Source organism: Uranotaenia lowii, chromosome 3, assembly GCF_029784155.1.
Source record: "Uranotaenia lowii strain MFRU-FL chromosome 3, ASM2978415v1, whole genome shotgun sequence".
In the NCBI taxonomy this organism is placed as follows: Eukaryota; Metazoa; Arthropoda; class Insecta; order Diptera; family Culicidae; genus Uranotaenia; species Uranotaenia lowii.
In genome coordinates, this window is record NC_073693.1 from 302,829,496 (window position 1) to 302,855,274 (window position 25,779).

A 25,779-nucleotide genomic window follows, 5' to 3' on the forward strand; every position below is an offset into this window, starting at 1 on the left:
TTTTTCATATCTTGTGTTAATTTTAAGAAAGTTTTCTACCTCCAAATCCAAGATGAATGATTGAACTGTCAATTAAAATCCCGTGAAACAAAAAACCAAAAATTTTAAAAATCTTTATTTATTCCAGAGGTGAGAAACCATTTAGTCAGGAGGCCAATTTGAACATAAAGATTCTTTGGAAGGCCTTACATAAGGTTTAAATTATTTATCACTCAAAAAACTGTCAGCCAGAATATAAAAACTGGCTGGGCTCTTGCAAAAAAAATCCTTTTGGCAAAGAGCAAATAGTTTATTTGTCGATGTTCATAGATAAATATTAATACTTACGTATACAAAAAAATGCCTCTTCCATTCCTTTTTTCTATCTCAGTCTAAGCTCAGAAAAAATATTTTTGATAAATCACAATCTTAGCATTAAATTGTGAATCAATTACCTCTGCTTAAAACCAAGAAAACAATATTACAGAACAACGAATTAAAATTTAAAATAAAAATTACATACCATAATAAATGTAATATGAAATTAAAAATTCAACTTCACAATTGAATTGATACTTTAATTGAGAAAAGGAACTCCCATTAAAATGTTTTGATCTCCATTTTTCTCGAACGACCCATTAGCATGTATAATAAAAAAAACTCAAAGTTAAAAGAAATTTGAAAAACAAATTCAGGACAAGAAAACAACATAATAATTTCAAATGTCGAGTAAGAATTCCGAAATTTTATCAAAATGCCAAAGCTTTTCATTGACTGATTACTGACAACAATTTAAAGTCTTGAAAATAAAAAAATGGTATGATTGGGGCTTCAAAACATAAATTAGGAAAATATCAAACCTAGTGTTGAATCTTTATATTTTTAATCGATTTTGATATTGATATTTGAGACATTTGAAGAAACCATGAATAGAAAAAAAAGAAAGTTAACATTCAACGTTTTTGTATTTTTTTTTCGAAAAGTTAGGATTTAAGAAGTATATTTCTACAGAAATGCATCACTTTATTCTGTGAATATTTTTTAGATGCATGAATGGAAATTGATGTTATTCTTAGTGAAACCACCTAGTAACGTGTTGTGTTCGTGTGCAAAGTTTAGTGACAATCTGTCAAGTGGTTTTCGAGAAAGTCCCTGTGGGAGATCCAAAAACAGCTTGAAATCAACTATTGGACCAAAGTTTATATGTTTAATAGCTTAAAAGTATAAGGACTCGTTTAGGATACAACAGGGAGCGAAAATTTGAATCAAAATGAAGATGATTAATTCCATGAAGTTAATGAATATTCGAGGCTTAATTCAGTGCAATCTAAAAATTTCAATGCAGTAAGAGTCAAAAAAGCTATTTTTTTGACTCGTTTATCAAGCTGACTAAAAAAGAGGCTTGACTTATTTTTTAAAAGGTAGAAAGGCTGCCCAACGGCAAAACAGCAAAAAATACGGCGGTCAAATCGTGCGCAAAATAGTTGGATCAAAAATGGGGAGATATTTTGTAAAATATTCGTTATGGACAATTTAAACAATTCTCTTGCGGCCACCTGGCCGGTTTCCAGCCAGAAATTTTTCATTGATAAGTCTAGACTAAATTTTCCGACAATAAACAAGGAGAAGAATTTAAAAAAAAAGATGTCTTGTACTTGAGGAGGCTGATGAACTGTGGAAACTGCACAGAATTTTATTGCTGCAGCCCGTGGCTCAGAGGATAGCCTTCAATTCTTCTTAGCCAACGGGCATGAGATCGAATCCCGGTCACGGCATACATAGTACATTTTCTGTGGGTTGGGGGTTTAAGCTTCTACATATTCTCGATAGATGTACGCTTAGAGTTAAGAAAAAGGAACAAGCCGCCGACCGTGGTCTAGAGAATAGCGTTTAAGTCTCCTAAGCCAGAAGTCATGAGATCGAATCTCAGTCATGGCATACATTGTACTCTTTCTGTGGTATGGTGGAGTTAGCATAAGTAAGATGATAGCCAATATTTTTTGTTCCGCCTGAGCAAAATACCTTAAAATCCTATTCACGTTTGAGACTCCAGCAACCCTTCCCCATGGTCAGATCTATCTGAAATTTAGCATGTGGCCTTCGGGTAAACTAAGAATTAATTTTGACTTAGAGTGAGTGAGATTTTTTATATTTAATTCTTCCTATACAATGATTAGTACAGCGCAATTCGTTAAATTATTCAAAAATGCGAAAATTACTGTTATGTTAAAGTTACCATAACTTCTTCAATTTTCAACGGATTTTTATAAATAACTACTTGAAATCTTCGTTTTGAATTGACATTTAAGGCCAAAAGAAAATCAGTTGTTTTAAATGTTTCCAAAGAGTCTTAAACATTCGCTGGAACAAAATTTTCTCTAAACAAGCTTTTTTATAATTTTTTTTATCATAAAGTCACTAATATCAACAATACTCTTGATTATACGTAAAAATGAAGTTCAGATGATCTATAGCAAATTTGTTCACTTTAAATGTTCAGAAAAAGATTTCAAATTTATGTTACGCAATCCGAGATATTTGAATCTGAAATCAAGTACTTTTTTATTTTTTTTTTTTTTCAAAATTTGATATTAAGAGCATAGCTCAAAAACTGTTCTGCTGAGATTTTTTTGAATTTCATTTTCGGATACAGCGCCCGATTTCACATTGAAAATATAGGTCAGTCAATGAAGTTCACGATTTTTGTTTTAGATTTTGTATACTAGTGTTATTAGTACATATGTGACACATATACGAATATTATTATTCTGCTAAACATGCTTTTTCCAAAATTTCAGATTAAGCCGAAAAACCTTAATTTAATCTTTCAGTTTGTGGAAAAATCGACAAATCCTAGAATCGTAGATACAATAATTATTTCCAAAATTAAAAAAAAAAACAGGCAAAACAGTATTTTACATATTTTAATGTCTTTAGGAGGAATCTTTTCTAATGACAAAACCGAATGAGTGTTAACAAACGTTAAACATCATTGTTTTTTCTTAGAAAATACTTTTTCTGGAAAACAGCACTCTTATTTAAAAAAATTGAGTTGAGTTAATCTATCATATATTGTATTAGAAAAACGCTCTAAGGCCATTTGCAAAGTTTGCTCATACCTGCTTTAAAAATTTTTGGAAATTTTATTGAAATCGGAATAAACTTTTAAAACCTGTTGAAAAAAAAAAACAGAAATTACAGTGAATCCTGTTATTTTTTTGTTTCGACTGGCATTGGCAACTGATTCAAATTATCTTGTTTTAGATTGAGAATAAGTCTTCTGAAATTTGATAAATTCGGTTTTAAATGCTTGATCTCTCTGATTCATGTTTCTAAATCCTCTTTGCTATGTTAATTTCTCGTCTTGATTTAGTAAACGAATCCGCCATAATTTGCTTCCGAAATTTTGATCCACTTTGTACATCTTCCTAATGATGACGCTTATCCGAAACAGAAGCAGCAGATTCGTTAGCTGAAAACTGAAAACTGTGGAAGTCTATCTGTTGCAATATCAAACAAATTTATGAAGTTGAGCATCAGCAGCACAAAACAAGAGAAGGAAAAAAAATTTAAAAAATAGCTCTAAAAAATGATCCAGGAAAGAAACCAGAAACCACCCGAACAAATACCACTTGGATGCATCCGGGCACAATCCGAAACAGAACTTCGGAGGAGAAAAATAACAGCAATTTGAGGGAAGAATTGCTGCAAGACCAGCTTTTTTTCCTGGCAGCAGAAGCTGCCAGAATGCAACAACCTGGAAAGGAGCAGAGAAAAAAATTGTTTATTTCAGCTAAACTGAACTCAACTGGTACCGTTCTTTTTTGTGAGCGTGTGTGTCTTTTTTTTGTATGTATGTACTTTAGGTCCGTCTTCTCCTTTTTATCTTTCTAGAGCTATACTATACAGGAACGTCGACTGGCTACTAACTAGTGAATAGTCCGGTGCCGCCAGTTGCCAAGCGTCCGTGGACCGAAGGAGACGCCGCCACCACCCCCACTTCCGGTCGTCTCGACGCCACCTCTTGTGACCATCCCACCGGAGGACAGATCTCCCAGAGCCAGACCTGCCCGACCCGGCCGAATCCGTCCCACTCACTCGATGTGCATGATCTTCTTGAACGCCTTCCGGAACTCCGGATTGAAGATGGTGTAGATGACCGGATTGACGAAGCTGTTCATGTACCCGAGCCAGGTCGTCAGGATGAAGGCCGTCACGCCCGGCTGGCAGGTCATGTCCAGCTTGGTGCACATCGCGTCCATGATGTTGCAGGTGAAGAATGGCACCCAGCAGATCAGGAAGACACCTGTTAGAGAAAGGAAGAAAAAATGGGAGAAAAAATGGACACGGTTATTGATGTACACTCGGTTGTTCATGAAACGAGAACACAGCTCAGTCAGTAGTGGAGAAGTTGTTTGCTGCAGGAATTTTTTGCTCCCATTTCAGGTGGCAGTTGGAAACAAAAAATCACACACCTGTTGACAGGATACACAACACAGCGCTAACTGAGTACGGTTTCCCCACTGGGGGCAGCAGATTGCTGGGAGCTTAAGTTGAAGCTGTATGGAAGCTATCCTTGGCAGAGCAGAGCAGAGAGCCACAACCAGGAGCTGTTTGGTATTAAAATATAAGTGGTCGGTTGTGTTATTTTTACAAAAGGAAATGAATAGCTGATTTGATAAAAAATACAGTTTTCTCGAACATGTCAGGTTCATCTCTTTTAAAAAATAATCAAGTCAAGGAATGAAGTCGAAAAAATGTAACTTTTTCTTTTATCAATAAACGTTGACTGTACTGATGAAAATTTGGAAATTTTCAACAAATAAGAAGGCACAAAAACAAAACAAGGCGACAAATCTTTAATGTGGTTATCGAGATAGATTGCCCTCTTGATTCCTCTTTGAAGACAAAATAAAATATTGGCCAAGGATGTGGAAAATTGAGGAAAGTCCCACAATTAGGTTCCGAAAAAGCTGAAATCATCTCGAGTAAATGATCTTGAGCGGAACCAAATGGCTCAATACTACACAAAACGTAGCAGTTGATCAAGCGGTCTAGATATGGGTTAAATCCAAACGATTTTTTTAACTCAGCGGATAGCTCTTGGTGTTGGCTTTGTAATGATGATTTGTTGAACTTTTTAGAGTAAATTTTAACAACTCTAGAGCTGTTTTACTGATAAAAGAATTCTGATCTTGAGGGGAACCATTTTGTACTATCAACATATCTAAAAGCTCTCAATCCTTTTTTTTGTGTAGTTGTCAATACTTCAAATCAATGCCATCTTAAAATATTTTCAGGTTTAAAAAAATATGTTTTTACGTAACAAAAATTTCACCTTTCAAAGTTTTTCGCAAAATGCCGTTAAAATATATTTCTTTAGTCAAGAAAGATAGCCAATTTGGACTTTGATTCGCTGTATCTTATTTTGAAAAATCGATTCTCGATTTTTGCTCGTGCACGTATCGTGCACGAATCATATTGCCCAGAACGACTTTTGAAGGTAATCGGAAAGTAGTAGTACAAAGTAGTAGTCAGTAGTAGTAGTAGTCAGTAGGAAGTCAGTAGTACAAAAAAATATGTTTTAAATTAAAGATATCAGGCTACCAATTGAATCGTTATTTAAAATAAAATAGCTGACCCGGTGTGCTTTGCTGCCCTTTATAGAATTGCAGAAAATTGTGGTGAAAATTATTCAAACTTTTGTTTATTTGTAGGTATGTTATCTTTTATTGAAGTTTCAACATCACGAACAACCTCCGTTTAATGAGATAATCTTTAAATTCGAATAGTGATGGCGATGAAGATTGATTCTTATTCTTAAATTATGACTTAACCTTTATTATGTCCACAAGTTCTTGAAAAAAATTATAACAAAGCTTTCCTTCTCTTCTCGTCTTCCATCAGAAAGAAAGAATCAAAAAACATTTCTTTCAGCAAAATTCAATTCACATCAATTCACATTTGGTGCAAAAGTCAGATTTTTTATAATTTTTTTGAACACTTTTTTGATTGAATTGAAACTGCTTGAATTCGAAAAATATTTGAAAAATCGAGCACCTTCACAACTTTGAAGCGCGTTTTCTCGAAACTGTCATTTAGGCACTTGCACCCCTCTGATCCCAAGCGCCTCAATTCATCTAATAAATTTAAGCAAAAATAACAAAGCTTGTACGAAAAGATTCTGTGAAAGTGTTTTTTCAACATTTCTACAAGATTTATATACATATAATCATTGACTAGATCTAAGAAAAATTAAATAGTTCCGCTCAAGATAAAATTTTGACTTGTTCCACTTAAGTTGATTAACTTTATATATTTGAATATGATCGGTGAATTAGTACAAGGAAACATAGCAGACTCATCGAAGAGTTAGAAGTGGAGTGTAATCGTAAGTAATCAGCTTCTTGATGGCATGTACTGTGAGGAATTCATTCTAATGAAAACCAATCGTTTGAACCCGAAAAGTGGCCCAGAATGTAATTTTATTTTGTCTGATTAATCCAGCAGATGCTCAAATTCCGATGGAAGGAAATCCTATCAACTTTTCAAAACTATATAGGTAGTTAAGATATTTATTTTGGAATATTTAGGAAAATAAGAAGTTACTAATTTTACTAAAACCCAAAAGTAAATCTTACAAAAAAGAAAGTTCTGTTTTTTTGTTGAGAACAGATTCTAATTTAAATCACAATATAAAAATTGGGATTCCGGATTCTGAAAACGAAATAATATTTTGAGAAAGTTTCATCAATTTATTGAGTTAAATACATTATGATATAAGGAGTTCGTCCTCTGCCTCCGTCGATAGCAGATGTGTTTTCTATCTCGTTATTGTGACAAAAGGCACATGATTGATTTATTCTTCAAGTGGTGTTAAATTACCAAAGTGCTCGCGATGAGCCCATCGCCCGGGGATTTCCCCGGTATAACTGTTCCGGAATGGTTAGACCGAGAGAACATATGTGGCCGTTTATACTATTTAACCCTGAAAGCTAAAGACGGATACGAGCTTCCAAAAAATCCCTTCGTGATATCGCGATTTATTGCGGACCATGTTGGGACTATCGAAGGAGGTTTTATAGAGCGCAAAAATAATTGGTACGTGTTAAAAATTAGAAACAAAGATCAAGTGAGGTTGCTCGCTAAGATAACTCAACTCAGTGGCATTCCTATTGTTGTTCCCCGTCATCCCCAACTAAACCAACGGAAGTTCGTCGTTACGTGTAGAGATGTGGACAGTATGTCGGATGAAGTACTTCTAACAGAGTTGAACCCGCAAAAAATTATAGATGTCAGGCATATCACGAAAAAAACGACTTCAGGAATTGTAGGCACATCGACTCTTGTGCTTACCATCAACAGCACTACTATTCCAGAGTTTATAAATTTTGTTTTTTTAAGAGTTCGCACCCGTCCGTACTATTCACAACCCCTTCTTTGTCGGCAATGTTTAAAGTACGGTCATCCCAAAATAAAATGCCAGCAGCAGACACGTAGGGGAAAACTGTACAAGACGCACCAGTTAAGCATAATCGCTATTTACAGCGAAACCAATCATTCAACAACCAAATTGAAAGTTTAAGATGATTCAGTGATCAGATTTACGTATTATCAAAAAGAAAAAATATGATAAAAACACGATTTTGATGATTTTTTTGTAAAAAACCTAAAACAGCCAGAAAACAGTCCGCGGGGTAGAACGCCAAAACTAGTGGACAGAACGCACCATACCGAAAGGGTGGTGAAAAATGAAACAATGATTATAAGGAATGTAATGATTGAAACATAAAATGTTTCATTACATGTTCATCGTATTTTTGTAAACTAACGATACTTTGGCAAAAAATCATTTATCATGCTGAACTTATCGAAAATTTTGCATTTCAAAATACACTTTTTATAGCCTTACAGGTGAAACGCCTTCAAGTAGGCAACGAAATTCAATTTCTCGACTGATATCTTGGCAAACATGGCGGCAGATCGATTTTTCGAGTCGAATATTGGGGCACCTTTTTAACTCGAACAAGGATGAAATTTGTTATAATTATGCATTGATATTGTAATTTAGGAGTCAGCAAATCAAAAGAATGGCATTTTGTTTTGATATTTGGGTTTTTTCCAAAAGTTCACAGCATTCAAAATTTGAGCCTAAAACACGTGGTTTTGAGGGCGTTCTGCCCCAATTTTGATATGATTGATTTTAGTTAAAAATTGTATGAAGTTAGTAAAATACAAAAAAATATTTATAGTCTTTCGAAAGTGCATGCGAGTGTAAAAACGATAAGCTGTAGTTTCATCAGATTGCCCAGGCCAGTTTACCATAAAACCTTAAATGTTAACCATGAAAAATAGCAGGTTTCACGCTAATTCCATTAATCCTTCTGTTTCTAAGAACTAAAGTCGTTTTTGTGAACTTTTCATCTAATAAGTGATGAACAAGATTGTTTTCTACAATATAAATGAATAAAAATATCATTTGAAGCCATAGGTTGGTGTATTTTTGAGAAAGAATGACATGGGCCATCTTACCTCGCTGGTGCGTCTTGTACAGTTCTCCCCTACGTGTAAAAATTGCTCAAAATCACACGAAAGCGAAGAAGAAAATTGTACCTTACCTAGCTTTTGCCACAATTGCTCAGGAAAGTACGGACCCATCGATAGATGCTGCCCTTTGTGGATAGCTGAAACAGCGGCGATAAAAATCAGCACGGATCAAAATTTACCAATAGCCACAGCCCGAAGAATGGTTCAAGCAAACAACAGCAGCACGAGCTACGCGAACGTAGCTAAACAGAACGCAACACAGCCGACCGACCAAAAACGAAAAGAAATTCTACCGACGCACCATCTGAAACAACAGCAGCAGCAGCAACAACAAGAACAACAACAACACCAAGAAAACCAACAGCAGACTAGCCAACAAAAACGCACGAGATTGGAAAACATGACACTACCTCAACGACCTTCAGCTGAAGCTTCAAAGCCGAATCAAAATGTGGACCTCGAATCGCCCCCCAGGAAACGAAACCCCATCGCTCAGACCCCACCTCCCGCGCCTTCAAACCGTGAAGGAGCAAGTGATGTTGAGGTATTTACTGAGCCCAATTGTATTCCCCCAAGAGGAACTCGATCATCACGAAGTCGATCACGCATCGACACAAATAAGTGATCTTTTCTTCCTCCCCTTTCCCACTTCCTTTTTCCTTACTTTGTACCCTAATTTTAATTAATGTTAATTGGACTCCTCGGCACAAAAATACTTTAAGAAGTAACGGCCTTAATAAATAGTTTTACTAAATAAAAAAAAAATATTTTGATATGATATGATATGTTTCGTCTGTTTTCAAAGAATATTTTAGAATAATTTTTTTTGATGATCTTCAAAACCATGGAGCTATTTGAATGAGTTCAAGTGATTTCTGTAAATTTATTTTTCAACAAGAGAAGCACTATATAATTTTTTACTCTTGCATATTTGGCTGGTAAACGGTGGATAATGTGCAACACGAGACCCCATAGTGGTCATATCACCTCTTATTCACAACTCCTATCTCTACCTCCCCGCGGTGCCGGCTGGGGTGCGAGTAACCTAAGCGGAGATCGGGTAACCAACCCCGGTGGATGCTTTGGTCGCATGCAGACTGAGAAGGTGGCCGCACGCGTCTGTTCCCCAGGTCAGGGGCGGCGTGCAACAACAACCGAGCGTCTGTTCTCCAGGTCAGGGGCGGCTCAAACAGCGTCTGTCTTGCAGCAAGCGGCTGAATTTATGAAATGCGGCTCCCGCCAGCTAAGTCCAAGATGGCAGCCCCATCGCGGGATAGGGACTTTAGGCTAACAACCTACTGCTCCCGATTTGAAATTGTTACGGAATCCGAAAGAAATGATCGACCTGGAACTTTGGCGACGACTTTTAGCATGAAAACACGGACACGAATTGGAACTTGGAACGTTTTAACCCTTGCCCAACAAGGCAAACTGGAACAACTGGCTAGAGAGGCTAGCCGCCTCAAACTTGAAATTCTGGGACTGAGCGAAGTCCGTTGGCCTAATACTGGAGAACACAAGACACAATCCGGGCAAGTCCTGCTTTACTCTGGCATACGAGGAGAACATGCTACTCGGGAACGAGGAGTTGGTTTCCTGTTAAGCCCGCAGGCCTACGCGGCCCTTATTAGATGGGAACCGATAAACGAAAGAATAATCGTAGCCAGATTTAGAACACGGGTTAGAAACCTTACAATGGTCCAGTGTTATGCGCCAACTGACGTTGCCGACTTGCAGGAGAAAGAGCAGTTTTACAGTCAACTGAACAGTGTGGTAGAGAAAATTCCGAAGGGTGACATTCAAATCCATTTGGGCGACTTCAACGCAAAGATTGGCTCCGACAATCAAGACCTTGAGCGCATCATGGGGCGCCATGGCCTAGGACAGATGAGCGAGAACGGAGAGCTGTTTGTAGAATTTTGTGGCAACAACAACATGGTGATCGGTGGATCGCTCTTCCCCCATCGACCAGCACATAAGGTCACTTGGGTATCCCGAGATGGCCGAACAGAAAATCAAATTGACCACATCTGCATCAGCCGAAAATGGAGAAGGAGCCTTCTTGATGTCCGCAACAAACGAAGCGCAGACATTGCATCTGACCATCACCTCGTCCTTGGCGAGATACGACTGAGAGTTGCGCGTGTCCAACGGCGCGAGGAGAAAGTCGGGTGTCGATACGACGTCCGCCGGTTGGAGAATCCAGAGGTGAAAAGGGCATACGTTGAACAGCTAGAATCCCGAGCCTCGGAGCTGCCGACAGACGGAACAGTCGAAGAACAGTGGTGTGGAATCAAGAATGCCTTTATCACGACGAGCCATGGTACTCTCGGTAAAGTTTGTGGAAGAAGAAGTGAATGGATGTCGGATGAAACTTGGAGGATGGTCGATGATCGGAGAAAGGCGAAAGTCGGAATTGAGCAGGCATGTACCGGGTCAGCCAAAGCAGCCGCCCGCTTACGATATGCGGAGCTGGAAAAGGCAGTTAAACGAGCTTGTAGACGAGACAAGAGAGCCTGGACAAACTCCCTAGCCGAAGAGGGGGAAAGAGCCGCCGCCAATGGAGATATCCGATTACTTTATGACATTTCTCGCCGCCTCAGTGGTGCAAGGACTAATGCAAGAATGCCGCTGAAAGACCGAGCAGGTCAGTAATTAACCGATCGAACAGATCAGCTCAAACGATCGACTGAGCACTTCGAACAACTCTTCCGAGTCACGAAAAGCGATGGCCAACAGAATCTGCCGCTCGAAGCGCCAACAGTAAGTCGCATAAATGGCGTCAACTCGGAAGCGCCTTCGCTGGCTGAAATAGAAGCGGCAATCAAAAACATGAAATCCAACAAAGCACCTGGGATCGATTGCATCCCTGCTGAAATGCTGAAAGCCGACCCTGCCCTATCAGCACAAATGTTGCACCGTCTTTTCGCTGACATCTGGGATACTGCAACATTCCCGGCCGACTGGATGCAGGGTATCCTCGTAAAGGTCCCGAAAAAAGGAGACCTGACAGAGTGCGGTAACTGGCGAGGCATAACGTTGATCTGTACAACCCTCAAAGTACTCTGCAAAGTGATCCTGAACAGGATCCAGGAGAAAATCGACGCTACACTCCGACGGCAACAAGCTGGATTCCGATCCGGACGATCATGTGTGGACCACATCACAACGCTACGAATCATACTGGAACAAATCAACGAATTCCAGGACTCTCTTCTGCTGGTGTTCGTTGATTTCGAAAAAGCATTCGACCGACTTAACCATGAAAACATCTGGGCGGCTCTAAGGCGACGAGGGGTCCCAGAGAAACTAGTCCATCTCATCGAAGCACAATACGAGGCATTTTCGTGCAAGGTCTTGCACGACGGTATCTTGTCCGAACCAATCCCGGTAACTGCTGGAGTGAGACAAGGATGTATTCTATCACCGCTGCTTTTTTTAATCGTAATGGATGAGATTCTGACTGGATCGATCGACTGTGCACCGAACCGAGGATTGCCGTGGAATCCTTCAACAATGGAGCAACTGAACGACCTTGACCTGGCTGACGATATTGTTTTGCTCGCCCAAACACAACCAGATATGCAGAGCAAACTCGACGACCTCACCGAAAGTTCCAAGGCAGCAGGTCTCAAAGTCAATGTCGGAAAGACCAAGTCGATGGAGATCAACACAGGAAATCCCTCCAGTTTCATGGTAGCTGGGCAACAAGTTGAGAAAGTGGAGTGCTTCCAGTATCTTGGTAGCCAGATAACGCCTGATGGTGGTACCAGAAAAGACATCGAAACCCGGATCAGAAAGGCCCGATTTGCGTTTGCGAGTCTCCGAAACATCTGGCGGTCACGCCAGATCTCTCTACGAACGAAAATCCGAATCTTCAACTCAAACGTCAAATCCGTATTGCTGTACGGGTGCGAAACTTGGTGCACATATGCGGTAACGACGCGAAAACTGCAAGTATTTGTAAACCGCTGCCTGCGGAATATCATCCGCGCTTGGTGGCCTGGCAACTGGATCTCGAATGAGGAACTGCATCGCCGGTGTCATCAGAGGGCGCTAGAAATCGAGATTCGGGAACGTAAGTGGAGATGGATTGGGCACACGCTGCGAAGAGATGAAAACGAGATTTGCAGAGAGGCGCTAGATTGGAATCCAGAAGGTCATCGAAGAAGAGGCAGACCCAGAAACTCGTGGCGGCGAAGCCTAGCCGCTGAAATCCGAACTGTCGACGAGAATCTTGACTGGGACCAAGTGAAGACGCTGGCTCCGGATCGTCAACAGTGGAGGTCTTTTACCACGGCCCTATGCACCGGAGGATCGGCGCGGGATCATTAAGTAAGTAAGTATATTTATCTAAAGCTAGCAAATAAAGGATTAACAAGAATCTATTTTTATGGCAGTATTTTTTGACAGGTTCGTAAAATTGATACACTGAGGAACATCACTTTATTATTTCTTATATTACAAAATATATATTTAAAGGAAATTGAAATCCATTATTCGAATCTTGTGTAAGACTTTAAGACTTTTTGATCACCTCTTAGACTTTAATGAGATGTTTCCGTTCCAAAGATATAACGTAAAAAAATCATTACAAAATCAATAGCCCCCCAGAATTGTTTTAGGCACCACTGGAGACCATTGTTGAGTTCTCAATGTTCAAGGAATTGACTTACTCAACAACTTTGTTGTTGTTCCTAACATTAGCTTTCCAGATTGCCCGGTTTCATCCGGATATTTAACAGAAAATTTGAAAGAAGTCTGGTTTGGGCAGACATTTATAAGGTATCATTAGGCTTTTTTTTAATTTTAAATTAGTTATTTTCTCCAAATTCAGATTGTTTGAAAAAAAAAAACAATATTTTTTTGATTTTGAAAAAATGGTGGGGAATCGTGGGCCACTCAATCCAAATTGAACAAATAATATGCCAAGTTTAATAAGTTAACCAAAAACTTTAATTTCATATTTCATTTCGTTATTTCAAAGCAATTTCATATGACAAAATAAAACTGAGAGTTGTGTATGATCGATAAGATTAAAAAATCTGATTAGCGAACGTTTTGACAAAATTCCTTGTAAAGGTTGGATAAAATATTTTTTTATGACCCTTCATTTCGCATAAGAAATTTTATTTTAAGTTCTAAATGTGTATAATAACATAAAAATATGGTTGGCCCAAGATATCCTACAAAATGTAGCCCACGATTCCCATCAAGCTATTATTTGCAAATTGGTTGCGTTTGTGTGACTCATTGATGTTTCATCAAAAATAGCTTTTCCACGTGTAAGAACATAACAAAACTGAGATCATAAGCGTATGAGCATATTTTTGTTATGAACTTTAGGTTCCCCATCGATGCAATAAGCGAGTGCTTGTTTAGTAACGTAAGTGAATTTTTTAAAACTTTTTTTAAGCTTGATAAATAAACGAAGCATATGATGCGTATTTAAGTTACCAACATATAGAAAAATATGCTTGAGCAAAGCGACGACGATGACATTTGGATTGAGATTTTCATCTCAACACACATCTGAGATATTCAGAGTGGCCCACGTTACCTCACTCTCCTCTAGGAAAATAGCAGAAATTTCTTGAAACTTGTTTTAGAACGACAATGAATTCCAAATGCATATTAATTGTGTTGTAAAGCCTCGAATTGATTATGCAATGATGTTTGTTAGTCCTTGAAAAATTGTTTTATTCATGTTTACCTAATTCATAATTGAACGCTGTGTCATCTTAAAACTCAAACGTGCAAAAATAAAAAAAAATCAGCTCTTGAAAGATCTAGCTGGTAGTAATTAAGTGTTCAACTGATTTTCATGATTTTTATCCCACCTGTTTATCATATAAAATTTTTTCGTAGAACAATTTACATCAATGAATGATTGTTAACTTTTTTTAATGTCTTTATTATAGATATTTAAAAAAAAGTGAACAATCATTCATTGATGTTAATTGTTCTACGAATAAATTTTATATGGAACTTGATTTACTTCAGTTCTAGTGAATGATTGTGGTATGGTTTGAATAAATGTTTTAGATAACTTTTTGTTATAAGAAGCTTAAACTGAACTGACTTGAAAATTTAATGGTAGGTTTTGAATTCATTCTATAGTTTGGGAAAATGCATCATTTTTTACGCTTCAATTGGATATATTATAAAGAAATATTTCTCAAAATGTTGTTTTTCAAGCGTTTCTTTTTTTTTTGTTTGAAAACTTTCATTTATGTCCAAACTTTTTTGCATATTGGCTGGATTCTTGGTTGAAAAATTTAATATTTATAATCAAATGCCCAGATTATGCAGGTTAAAGGTTGCCAGGATAAAGCCAGCAATCACTCGGTCCGGATACGTGTGGTAAAAATTCTAGAAACCTGTTTATTCCAGAGCTTGTTTCTTAAAGAAGCAGTTTAAAAATTTAAAGCACTTTTTTCCGTTGAACACTGTACCAAATTTTGTATTTTTGAGTAAAACAAGTTGTCTACATTGCGTATGTTTGGATTTTTTTATTTAAAGCTGTTCATTTTAAACATCCTCATCATCATTCCAATACACTGTAGAACTAGTATTTTAAAAGAGACCAAGTATGTTCTATGATAATCATAATCAAATTAACGATAAAAAAACTTAAATTGAAGTTTAAAGAATCGGTTCATTGAGAAATAAAACACAGCGAAGCAAAGCAAAAGTTTTATGTTTTATTTAAAATGAGATAGCGATCAAAACTTTTATTGGACTGAAACATATTTATATATAGTCGGATCGTGGAAATTTTGAAAATTAAAAAATCAATCAGACTCTTAAGATGTTAAAACTTATGAACAATTCAAAAATAAAATCTCGAAATAAATAAAATAAGAGCAAGGTTTGGCATCATTTTATGATTTTATGAAAGTAATTCAACTACGATGGAATTTTCTGAATATAAAAAAACTGGTCTTTTTTCTTTCTTTCCATAACCGTCCTGTTTTCATCGGCTGTTTACAACTAAGGTCCTCAGAGTCGTAGCAATGCAAAAAATGATCGATTTTGAGTCAATAATGGCTAAAGTTCCGTTTTAGTTTTAAATGTTTGATAATGAGTTTTAATAACGCAATAATGAAGATTCGAATAAAGTTGCCTTTCAAGAGCCCGTCTTGTTTATTTCACCCTCATCCGTCCCAGAAATTTCTACCCGTTAAAGTTTCTGGAGTGTCACTTCGACACTCCTGTCTAAAATCGTTTTATCTCTCTTGTTTCTCAACCGATTTGAATAAATATTATAGATTAGGTAACCTCGTAATGTTACAGAAATATATTTTCCACACAATATTCAGCTACAATTATTTCATTCTAGTAAAAAGATTCCGAAAAATTATGCGTCGGAAAAGACTGTAGAGCTACGAAATGCTAAAAAAAATCACCTTACCTCCAAGAAAGCTGATGTTAGAAGCTGAACATTACGCATAAGGATTTTGTTTTTAGAAGTTTAGGAGTTTTTTAGAAGTAAAAATGTAAAAAGGTGATCTAAAAACGTACTTTTCAATAAAAGAACCGACAAAACTGTTGAAGTCATTCTTACCAGAATAACTGGAATAAAAGAAAAATTTGACTTAAATTGGCAAATTTTGGCATCTTTGCAAAATACAAAACAAAGATTTTTGACGAATTTTTAAACGAAGCTGTTTTAAGAGATTTTTGTCAATCTGCAATTTCTCAGATTTTCTTACACCTTTATTAAACTTTGTACTGGCTTCTGAAGCCTGTTAAAATGAAAGGCTTTTTATATTCACCTAAAAGTAAATTTTATACTGATTTTAACAGAAATATGATTTTCTTTTATATCCTCTTTTTGAAAATAAATGGTTAAACTAAAACAATTTTGACGGTTCATTGATTGAAAGTTTTTTACACCACCTATTTAAGTTTTTTGTGGACATGATCTTAAAAAAATTCAAAAAAATTTTTTGTGTACTTAAAATTTTAGCTTTCTTGGGCACTTAATGACATTTTTTAAGCATCTCATAACTGATCTACAGTTTTTTTTGGATTCTTTTTTAAGTCTTTGAATAACGGAAAACTGTAGTGATGTAGGTGTATGTTGTCTGAAAGACATATTTCAGTTATGGTACGAGGTTCTTTAAACTTTTGATGTACAAATCCATGGCGATTTTTTAGAAAGGAGTGTCCAATTGACACTTCTAAGGTATTAAAGATTTACAAAATATATTGAGGGTACATGAAAAAAATTGTATTCATGGTCATATAAACACTTCAGAGCGAATTAGGGTTAAAGTAACAAATTTATTCATAGGGAATCCTCTTGGCAGAGTGCGGAGACCAGTGTACAAAAGTCAAAAATATTACTTTTCAAAACCTAAAATCGAACTTTTCCAATCGATTGAAAAAAGGTTTAAATTTTATGAACCAACACGCTTTTGACATAATTGGGCTTCATACACGCACAGTTGATGCATGAAGAAGGCACGGAATTTTTTTTTCTTTCGAAAACAAAAACTTATTTTTACATTTTTTTACCATTTACATGTTTTGCAGCAAATCCAAATTCTTCATTTTACGAATTGAAGATTGAAACTCAATGCGTGTCGTGTAGTATTTACTGAACGAGAAAAATAGATTTGGTCCTTTCTGCTACCTTTATTGTTACCATTTTTCTTGTAATTTTTTTCAACAAAAATTGCTCGACTTCAGCTAGTAAGAACAAATTTGCGTCACAAGACGAAATCACCATTTCATATTCAAACGCTGATGAATTTTATCCTGAGTACCCGCTATGCACGCTGAATTGCGTTTTTTTTTTTTGCGCTAACAGAGATATGAGCAATTAATTGATAATCATTTCAACACCACAAACATGAAACTTTTTCAAAAAAAGACCACTGTGGTGAAACGAAAGCCGAAATCAAAATTATTTTTCTTCTTGAACAAAAAGGATTTCAAATAAAGAAAGATTATTTTTATATGGTTGTGAATTTGAAATCTCATTGAAAGAGTTATATTAAGCTTTGTGATTTGAATTTTTAAATATTTTGATTTAGGATGAATTCCCCTTGAAAAGGAAACTGTTGTGTTCAGTTTTTTTTTCTATGTGTGGCATTATCAGTAGCAAACGTATTCGTTCTTGTTAGTAAATTTTTGACAAATTTAATGGTCCATTCATAAAAATGCTTGAAAATCTTCAAAATTTGGGATTGGTTTTGATATTGAAGGTATTAAATTTTAACTAAAAAAATTTCATCGTTAATCCAATTTCAATTTTTAAACTAGTTCATGTCCATATAAGCTAGAGGAATTCATTTGTAAACATTGTTTTTTTGTGTGCTCAATTTTCTGGTAGATTCAATCCACTCAACAAGTATCCCCAACTTGATGATTTTCATTTCTGAATGGTTTCGCTGCAAACTGTTCAAGCAGTTTTGATTGTATCCCTCATAATCCGTTCACATATTTTAACTCTGCAAATGGCTAATAAAACCGGACAAAAAACTGAACCAACCTTTCAACTGAAAATACCAACAACTCTCGAATGCAAAGCACGGAAAAATAACATTCATCAGAAGCGGTGTGGTTAAAGTTTTTCGCTTTTTAACATTTGTTTCTCGACAAATTGGCAGTTGTTGCATTTCGAGAGTGGAAAAAGAGGTAATTTCATCAGCGAGCAGCAGCACCAAGCAACAAAACATCCAACTGCGCCGCCGGTTGCATTCATTCAATCTCCAATTCTCGACAGCAAACAGCAACCAGAAAGGAGTGTATCGTGCAGAGTTTCAGTGCTCATTTTTGCTGGAAACTACTCGTTCATTCATTCATAGTTGCTACATGGTTTGGTTCGTTTGGCTTCATTGGAATGCGCCTAGAGTAAGTTTTATGCTCGGGTAAATTTCGGAATTATTTCCCTTTTCTAAACCCTAGCTCTAGTATCGGTGTGTAAGCTCCGGAATGAGGTTTCAGGGCAGTCCAAATTAACAAATGGTGTAATTCTTCCAAATTCATGCACAGTTTTTTTTCACAAAAACCCTGAATTTGTTATGGATTGGGTTGTTATTTTTTCCATCCTTCTTCTTTCTGAATAGAGTCGTAGTGTGTGCATTGCCAAATGGTTGAATCCAAATGGTAGAATAATTTTGTACCACACGAGAGTATAAAACGACAGCAGCTGGGTTTTGGTTTTGTTTCCCAGCAACAGCAGCAGCAGTGGTAGATTATATTCAACCAAAAGTTTGTGGTATGTCGATTTGGCAATCGAAGCTGAAGGGAAAAATATTGAAGCTGCAGAACTGCATACGGTTGACAAATTTCCATCGACAACCAACTGGAGCAGCCATTGTTTAGCGATTTAGAACAAGCTGACGTTAGAATGGGTGTAATCGCTCTATTCATCCGTTTGCAAATCGTTGGATAAGCAAAACCTGATATCTGTGGAATTTTATATATCTAACTTTATATTTTCAACAAGTTTTAGAAAAATTATCACGAAAACATGTTTAAAAGTATAAAACAGATTGAAATCAATTAAAATAAATGAGCTTTTTGTCAAAATTAATCGGTAGGTTTTAAATCAAATTTTTTTTATGTATTGGCAAGATAGGTTTAAAAGTTTTCCGAAGTTTTTGCTAATCTTTCTTCCAAAAGGTTTTGTAAGGAGTGTATTGGAAAAAAATTAATGTAAATGGATGAAATTTTCAGCAAAACTACCTGGTAACGTATTGTGCAAATTTTTGAGATGTTCTGTCAGGTGGTTTTTGAGAAAGCATCGAATTGAGAAGTTTTTCTACTTTTATATTTGAGCAACACGTGCATCATCTATAATGCACACTATGAACCATTTCCTGCCGCTCAACATGGATGACAAGATAATTGCTGACATTGCCCAGACACGAAATCTTTTAGTTTTATATTTAACTAAAAAATCCTCAATTTTTCAGATCATTATCATAAGCACTTATCGTTTAACAGACATCAGACTTAGAAAAATATACTTTTGATCCAATAATATTCAAATCATTTTTTCTCCTTCAAATGAAATGCTACACCAATTCCCAACACATCGTTAGAAAGCTTATTTTCAAAGCTTCTTTTATAAATATTTTTCATTTTTACACAGTTAACATAAAAGTGTAAAAAATGCACAATTTTATGATTTACTTAAAAGGTATAAACATTTTGGTCTCTAAGAAAAAAGCCTTACGTTTCCCAAAATTTTTTTTGACTTTTAAATATAGCTAATAGTCCAATAATTCGGATGCAAGAAAGAATAGTTGCATATATTTGCATCCTTCAAAGTTATAATAAACACAAAAAATGGGTTATTTTTAACCATTTTGCAAAAATGGTTTGTTTAATGTAATACATCAGGGATGAGCAACCCGCGGCCAGCGGGCCGCATGCGGCCCTCAAGACGTGTTTGTGCAGCCCACGAAGCTTATCTCAAATTAAATTTATTCAACAATTTTTTTTTACTGAAGATTGTTAATTATCATAAAATAGCAATCTCTACTAAACCAAAAAAAAAATGTATATCATCAATTTGATCATATATGCACGTCTCTTGTTTGCAGTTACATTTGTCCCATAAATATAAAGATTATTGACTTTTTGTAGGATTCAGGCTTTTTATTAAGTTATTTCAAAGATATGGATGCAATATTTTTTATTGGAAAAACGTAATATAGGGGAATTGAAGTCATTTTTGTTTTGTTTCTAGCAATGTTAAAATTGTATGATGGAGTGAAATGTTTTTGATCTTGATTTAATGATGGAAATAAGGAAAGTTTTTGAATAAAGAATAGGTGAAAATTATGATTTCTCGACAAAAACAATATCTGTAATTTTGTGATTAAACCCAAAAAGTTTGTAATGATTCCTAAAGGACCAGCATTTTTGGTGCCTGTGTTTCAACAACTGATTTCGAAGGACTTTCTCGTCCTTAATTCAAAACATTTCACAGATTTTATCTATCACTGCTAGTTTTGGTGATATGGTGTGCGGAAATGTTTAAGTTGATCAGTTTTGGGTAAAATCGATCATAACTGATAAACTAATAAACCGGGTCATGCAAACACAACAAAAAAACAATGTTTTTCGATAAATTTTCCACCCTTCATTCAATTAAGGACTCAGATGTTGCCAGGATATTCTTGGATCAGAGCTACAACTATTTCAAAAAATTAAATTCATCAATTTAGTGAAATTTACAAAAAATAAGATTAAAACTTCTTGTGGTATTATTTAGAACGTCATTGAGTATTTGATATTGGAGATTTTAATTCATTCAACAGCTTTGTTAAAGACTGCGGAATGAGTTGACTTACGGTCTCAAAAATATCAAAGATTCAATTTAGTTTGATTTTTTTTTAAATCTCGTCAAAACTCCCGTTTTTTGCAGATTTGGGAAAAAATAACAAGAAGAAAACTTCTAAAACTTTCTTTCAAAAATTCAAAATTACTCGTGGTTTGTGGGATTGTTGATCATTGAGTCAATAAGTATTTTTATTCTACAGTTTTGTCAAAAAAGTACTCAAATTGAATAATTTATTTATTAACCTTTTTTTTGAATGTTATCTCGCAAACTAGAGCTTACAAAAAAAATATATTTGGATTCAGCGACCTCGTAAAAGTCAAAATTAGTTTTACAATTTAAAGCACCTTGGAAAAATGTGAATTTTGTTTTTATTGTGTTACGTGAGACAATTCAGACAATTCTTAGGCAAATCATGCCAAACATTGATTGAATTGAGTCATTTTACTTCAAAACTAGCAATCCATATTACCAAAGTCATGTGATTCAACCTTAGAAAGCCTAACCCAGAGGTATCTCAATTAAATTGAGTAAATTTATGAAATCTGTAAAAAAAAATTAGAATCAAAAATGTAAACTATAACATTAACAGATATGATTAAAAATCTGTAAAATAATGAATTTATCATGATTTTTAAACCTTGCTCAACATCTCAATGCAATGATTTAATACGGAACATCTAATTATAAAAAATCACTGTTTATTTCATGAAAAAAAGGAAGCTTCACGACAAAATTTAAATAAATTGTGAAAAAACTTTTTGAAAATTGGCACAGAAAAAATGCAAAGTTTAATCTTCATGGAAATTTTTAATGGAAGTGATGACGAAGAATTCCATCTCATCGGTTCGAACAATAAAGGATTTAAAGACCCGAATGAACACTGAGGGTTTAAAAGTCATCAATAAAATTAAAAAAAAAAGAATTTTTCTCAGAAAAAGGTTCAAATATTTTTACAAACCATAGAAAGACTTTCGATAACTTTCGTTTTCAATAAATAGAAGGGATGCAAATAATATTTCTTTTTTGTGAAATTCATTCCATAAGCTTTTCAATTCAATAAAAACATTATCGTTATAAGAATTAACGTAAAGCTTTGAAAACCATTATTACTCAAATTTTATTTTCAATGCGGTCCGCTGAAAGAATTTCAAATTAAAAGTGGCCCGTTGCTGAAAAAGGTTGCTCACCCCTGTAATACATCATTAAGCAAACATTGTTCATAACTATTTTAAGAGGAGAAATCACCGTGAATTTGTTTTATGAAATGAATTTGCGGCTTTATCGGTGAGGATTAAAGAGTTGAAATGAAAGACGGATAGAAGATCAGAAGAAAATTCTAAGGTGGTGAAAAGAGCGAAGAGCATTTGAAATAGAAGCTTGACCACATGCTAAATTCTTTGTCCCGCATCAATTAACTGTATTGAAGAAGTAGTACCCAATAGAGAAGGCACTACATTTTTCGATACAGTTAATTATGGATGGTTCGACCGCCATGTGAGTGTACACATGTGCCGAACGGACAAAAATTGGGTTCTGATTATTTTAATATTTTTTTGTTCCAACTTGTAGAAAGGAGAATCTAGCATTGAGGAGTAATTTTATCAGGATCAACTAGTTTATTTTGTATAGCGTTTTCCCGTGAAGCATTTTGAGTTGGAACAGGCATTAATCATAAATTGAATTACTTCTAAGGATGAATTAGGAAATATAAAAACATGTTAGAGAAAATAAGTTAAATGTTTAGAAAAATCATTTATAAAATCAAGGAAATAGAGAAACAGCCATGATAATTAAAAATGTTTTTGAAAAATTTTTAATTAGAAAAAAAAATTTGCTAGGAGTTGAATTGCTTCTCAATAATATTTGCTCATACAGACCCCGTTCGATTTTGGCAACATTCGATTTTGGCAACACCCGAGCAAAAACCGTTCGTTTTTGGCAACATCCAAAAAATTTGGTTTTTTTTTGTCATTTTTTTATTTTTTATTTTCATTTCAAATTAATCAAAATTAATGTAAATCGTTATATTAGCATGAAATTTTTCAATTCGGCATAACTATAATAGTTTTAAACAGTAAAAACATGAATTTTACCATGTTTTACTGCTTAAAATTAATATAATTGAGCCAAATTGAAAATTTTTATGCTAATATAAGGTTTTACATCCATTTTGACTAATTTGAAATAAAAATAAAAAATAAAAAAGATACATAAAAAACTGTTCGATTTTGGAAACATTCGATTTTGGCAACATAAAATTCCCGAGCGTGTAGCCAAAAACGAACGGGGTCTGTATTTCCAATTACTTAGACAAGTTTTTTAGCCATTCACTGTATCCTGTAAATATAATCCCAGGTATTTCATTTTTTTTATCGTTTTGACACTTCAAACGCCTCCAAATCACCCTAGCTAGAACAATTGTCAGTTGGATGGCATTGAGAATCTAAAAAAAGCAACTAAATCTTTTAAAAGTTGATTGCTGATAAAAAAAATTAAATGAAAAATATCAAGAACCACACTGTTTTGCCATTCATTGGACTTAAACTAGATTGTTTCTTTTTGGTTCAAGATTATTCCTAAATGCTTAAGACACAAAAATATATACTTGTGCACAGCAACTTATCAATAATATCAAACTTTTCTATGTACTGTCCGTTTTACTTGACCAATTGAGTAAAGTATAATTTACAAGCATATTTAGAATGCTGCCAACAGTATTAATGAAAAAAATTACTTATGCCAATGATAGATATTATAGCAAAGAACCTCAACTGCCTATCTGCATGGAGACTCGCTTAGAAAAAAAAATCAATATTTGATTTTAAAAAGAGATTTAAACCTTAGAATGTTCATCTCATCAGACTTTCCTCTGCTGAAAGTTTATTCTGAACTTGTTTTTAATAACTTTGATTGACATGGTGAAGTTGGTTTGAAATAAGGTTGCTTGATTGCCTGGTTTTATCCGTGTTTGCCCGGATATTTAATACAAAATTTGGGAACAGTTCGGTCCGGCCCAGTTGCCCGAATTTTATTGAAAAATTCCCGGATTTTTCCTGGATCATTTCACTTTATTAGGCAAAACAAATAATAAAAATATGTTGTACCTATTCTATTTTTATTCATGCCATAAAAACGAGTTTTTTTGAGAAAATTTTACTAAAATTAACAAAATTGGTTAATTGGAAGCCTAAAATATGATTAAAAATCTGTCGGTGAGTTTTATTGGAAAAAGTTTTGTTGTTGGATAATTTCCGGCGTTTTACTAAATTTGCCCAGATATTTTCCGGATTTTTAGTCGTCAACTTTGAAGTCAAGTGTCCGGTTTTTTAAAGGTTTTTGGATAAAATTGCCCGATATGACAGGCCCGGATACGTGCTAAGAAAATTCTGGCAACCTTAGTTAAAAATTAGAAAATTAATAATTATTATTCCTTTTTAATTCGATGTTTTGCTTAGAGTTTGTATTTAAAAGTGAAACTCCGTTCATCCGAGCTCCAAAATTTGCATAAAATTTTCTAATCACTTTCAACTTTTCCGTTATTTTTTAATATTTAAGATTTATCAATAAAATCAAGTCTCGTTAAATCTCTTATGTTTATTGAAACTGAAAAAAAAAATGATAATTTAAGTACAGATTTTTTTTCACCGATACACACATCGTAAAGTTTTAAAAAGTGTTTCGATGAGGTTCTAGTTATTTGAGGACAAAATCAAGAAAAAATGTCCTCAATGGCAATTGAAATGTCAGTTAAAACTAAATGATACTTCCCTCAATTAAAAGATGTTTCACACAAATAGTAGAAATTTTCCCTAACAAAAAGTTTTTCCTATTGATCCCGAGGTTTTGCCAGCAATGGGGGAGATCTAAATTGCATTCCAATTGGCGGTTTGAAAAACAATAAAGGAGCTGTAAAATTAAAACAAAAACAGTTCCAGGACCATTTTTACATCCTCACTTTGGCAGCCTAGAGTAGCAAGCAAGAATGCAACTCGAATTGGCAATCGTTCCAGTAGTTGTTCGGGCGTTCGATTTAAAACCAATAAAATTCCCGGCATAAGCACTTTCCTCCCCATCTTGTTGCTTGTTTGTGCTAAACTTGCTAGCTCGTCCAGTTTTGTGCTGAATTCTGGCACCAGCTACTGTCATGGTAAATTTGCTGATTCTTATCGATAAATGCCATCACTTTTCTCCGGTGCTTGGTTTGCAATACTTTTCATGGGATATCTTACTTCGAGTTGTTTGACCGTAAAAAGTTCAACATTTTTGCGAGATAACATCCTTAAAAAGTATCTTTAAGCACAGGGATTGGAAACTTCGTTACGTATTTTACGAAACATCCCTATTTTCCACCACTCAAAGAAAAAAAAATAGATAAACTTCGAACTTACCCAACACGATAGCCAACGTTTTGGTCGCCTTGCGTTCCTTTTTCGCTGACGATTTTTCCCGCTTCTTTTTGGACGCCTTGTGCACTTTGTAGATGGTGAATCTGCTGGCAGCAAACGAGTGAGGACCAATTTTGGGGATTCCAGTGTTCCGGGACCGTCATTGGAAGATTGCCGCCAAAATGGTTCGACGATATGGTGCAAAGGTGTGTCGTGAAAAATTTGGGAAAAAATAGAAGATAAAAGTAACGGGGGTTAGCAAATCATAATATCGGCAGTAAAAGAAAATTAAAATTGAAACTCGTTCACGCTGTGAATAAACTTCCAGGAAAAAAGAAGTTCCTTTTCATTCGAATTAAACACAAAACAACAACCAAACCAGGAATATTTCGAATATGTCAATCGAACGGTTATGATGAACACTCTATAGTTTTATAAGAAATACAAGACTTATACCTAAATTATGATGGTAGAGCCGGAGTTCAGCGATGTGTATGAATTTTGACAATTTCGACAACGTAGAATTATTGGCGGTTTACTCAATACTGATTTTCGGAGCAT

At 35.1% G+C, this 25,779-nt stretch overlaps 1 protein-coding gene across 1 annotated transcript in view; it reads right to left on the reverse strand.

The window, feature by feature from the left end:
- Positions 1-3,104: 3,104 nt before the first annotated feature.
- LOC129754562 (dopamine D2-like receptor) overlaps positions 3,105-25,779 on the reverse strand; it is an 83,641-nt gene continuing 60,966 nt past the window's right edge. Inside the window, exons 5-6 of the mRNA XM_055750703.1 lie at positions 25,222-25,322; positions 3,105-4,285 (exon numbers count right to left, since the gene is read on the reverse strand). Of these exons, the coding sequence (XP_055606678.1) occupies positions 4,074-4,285; positions 25,222-25,322 (313 nt within the window). The 3' untranslated portion in view covers positions 3,105-4,073. The remainder of the gene's footprint in view (positions 4,286-25,221; positions 25,323-25,779) is intronic.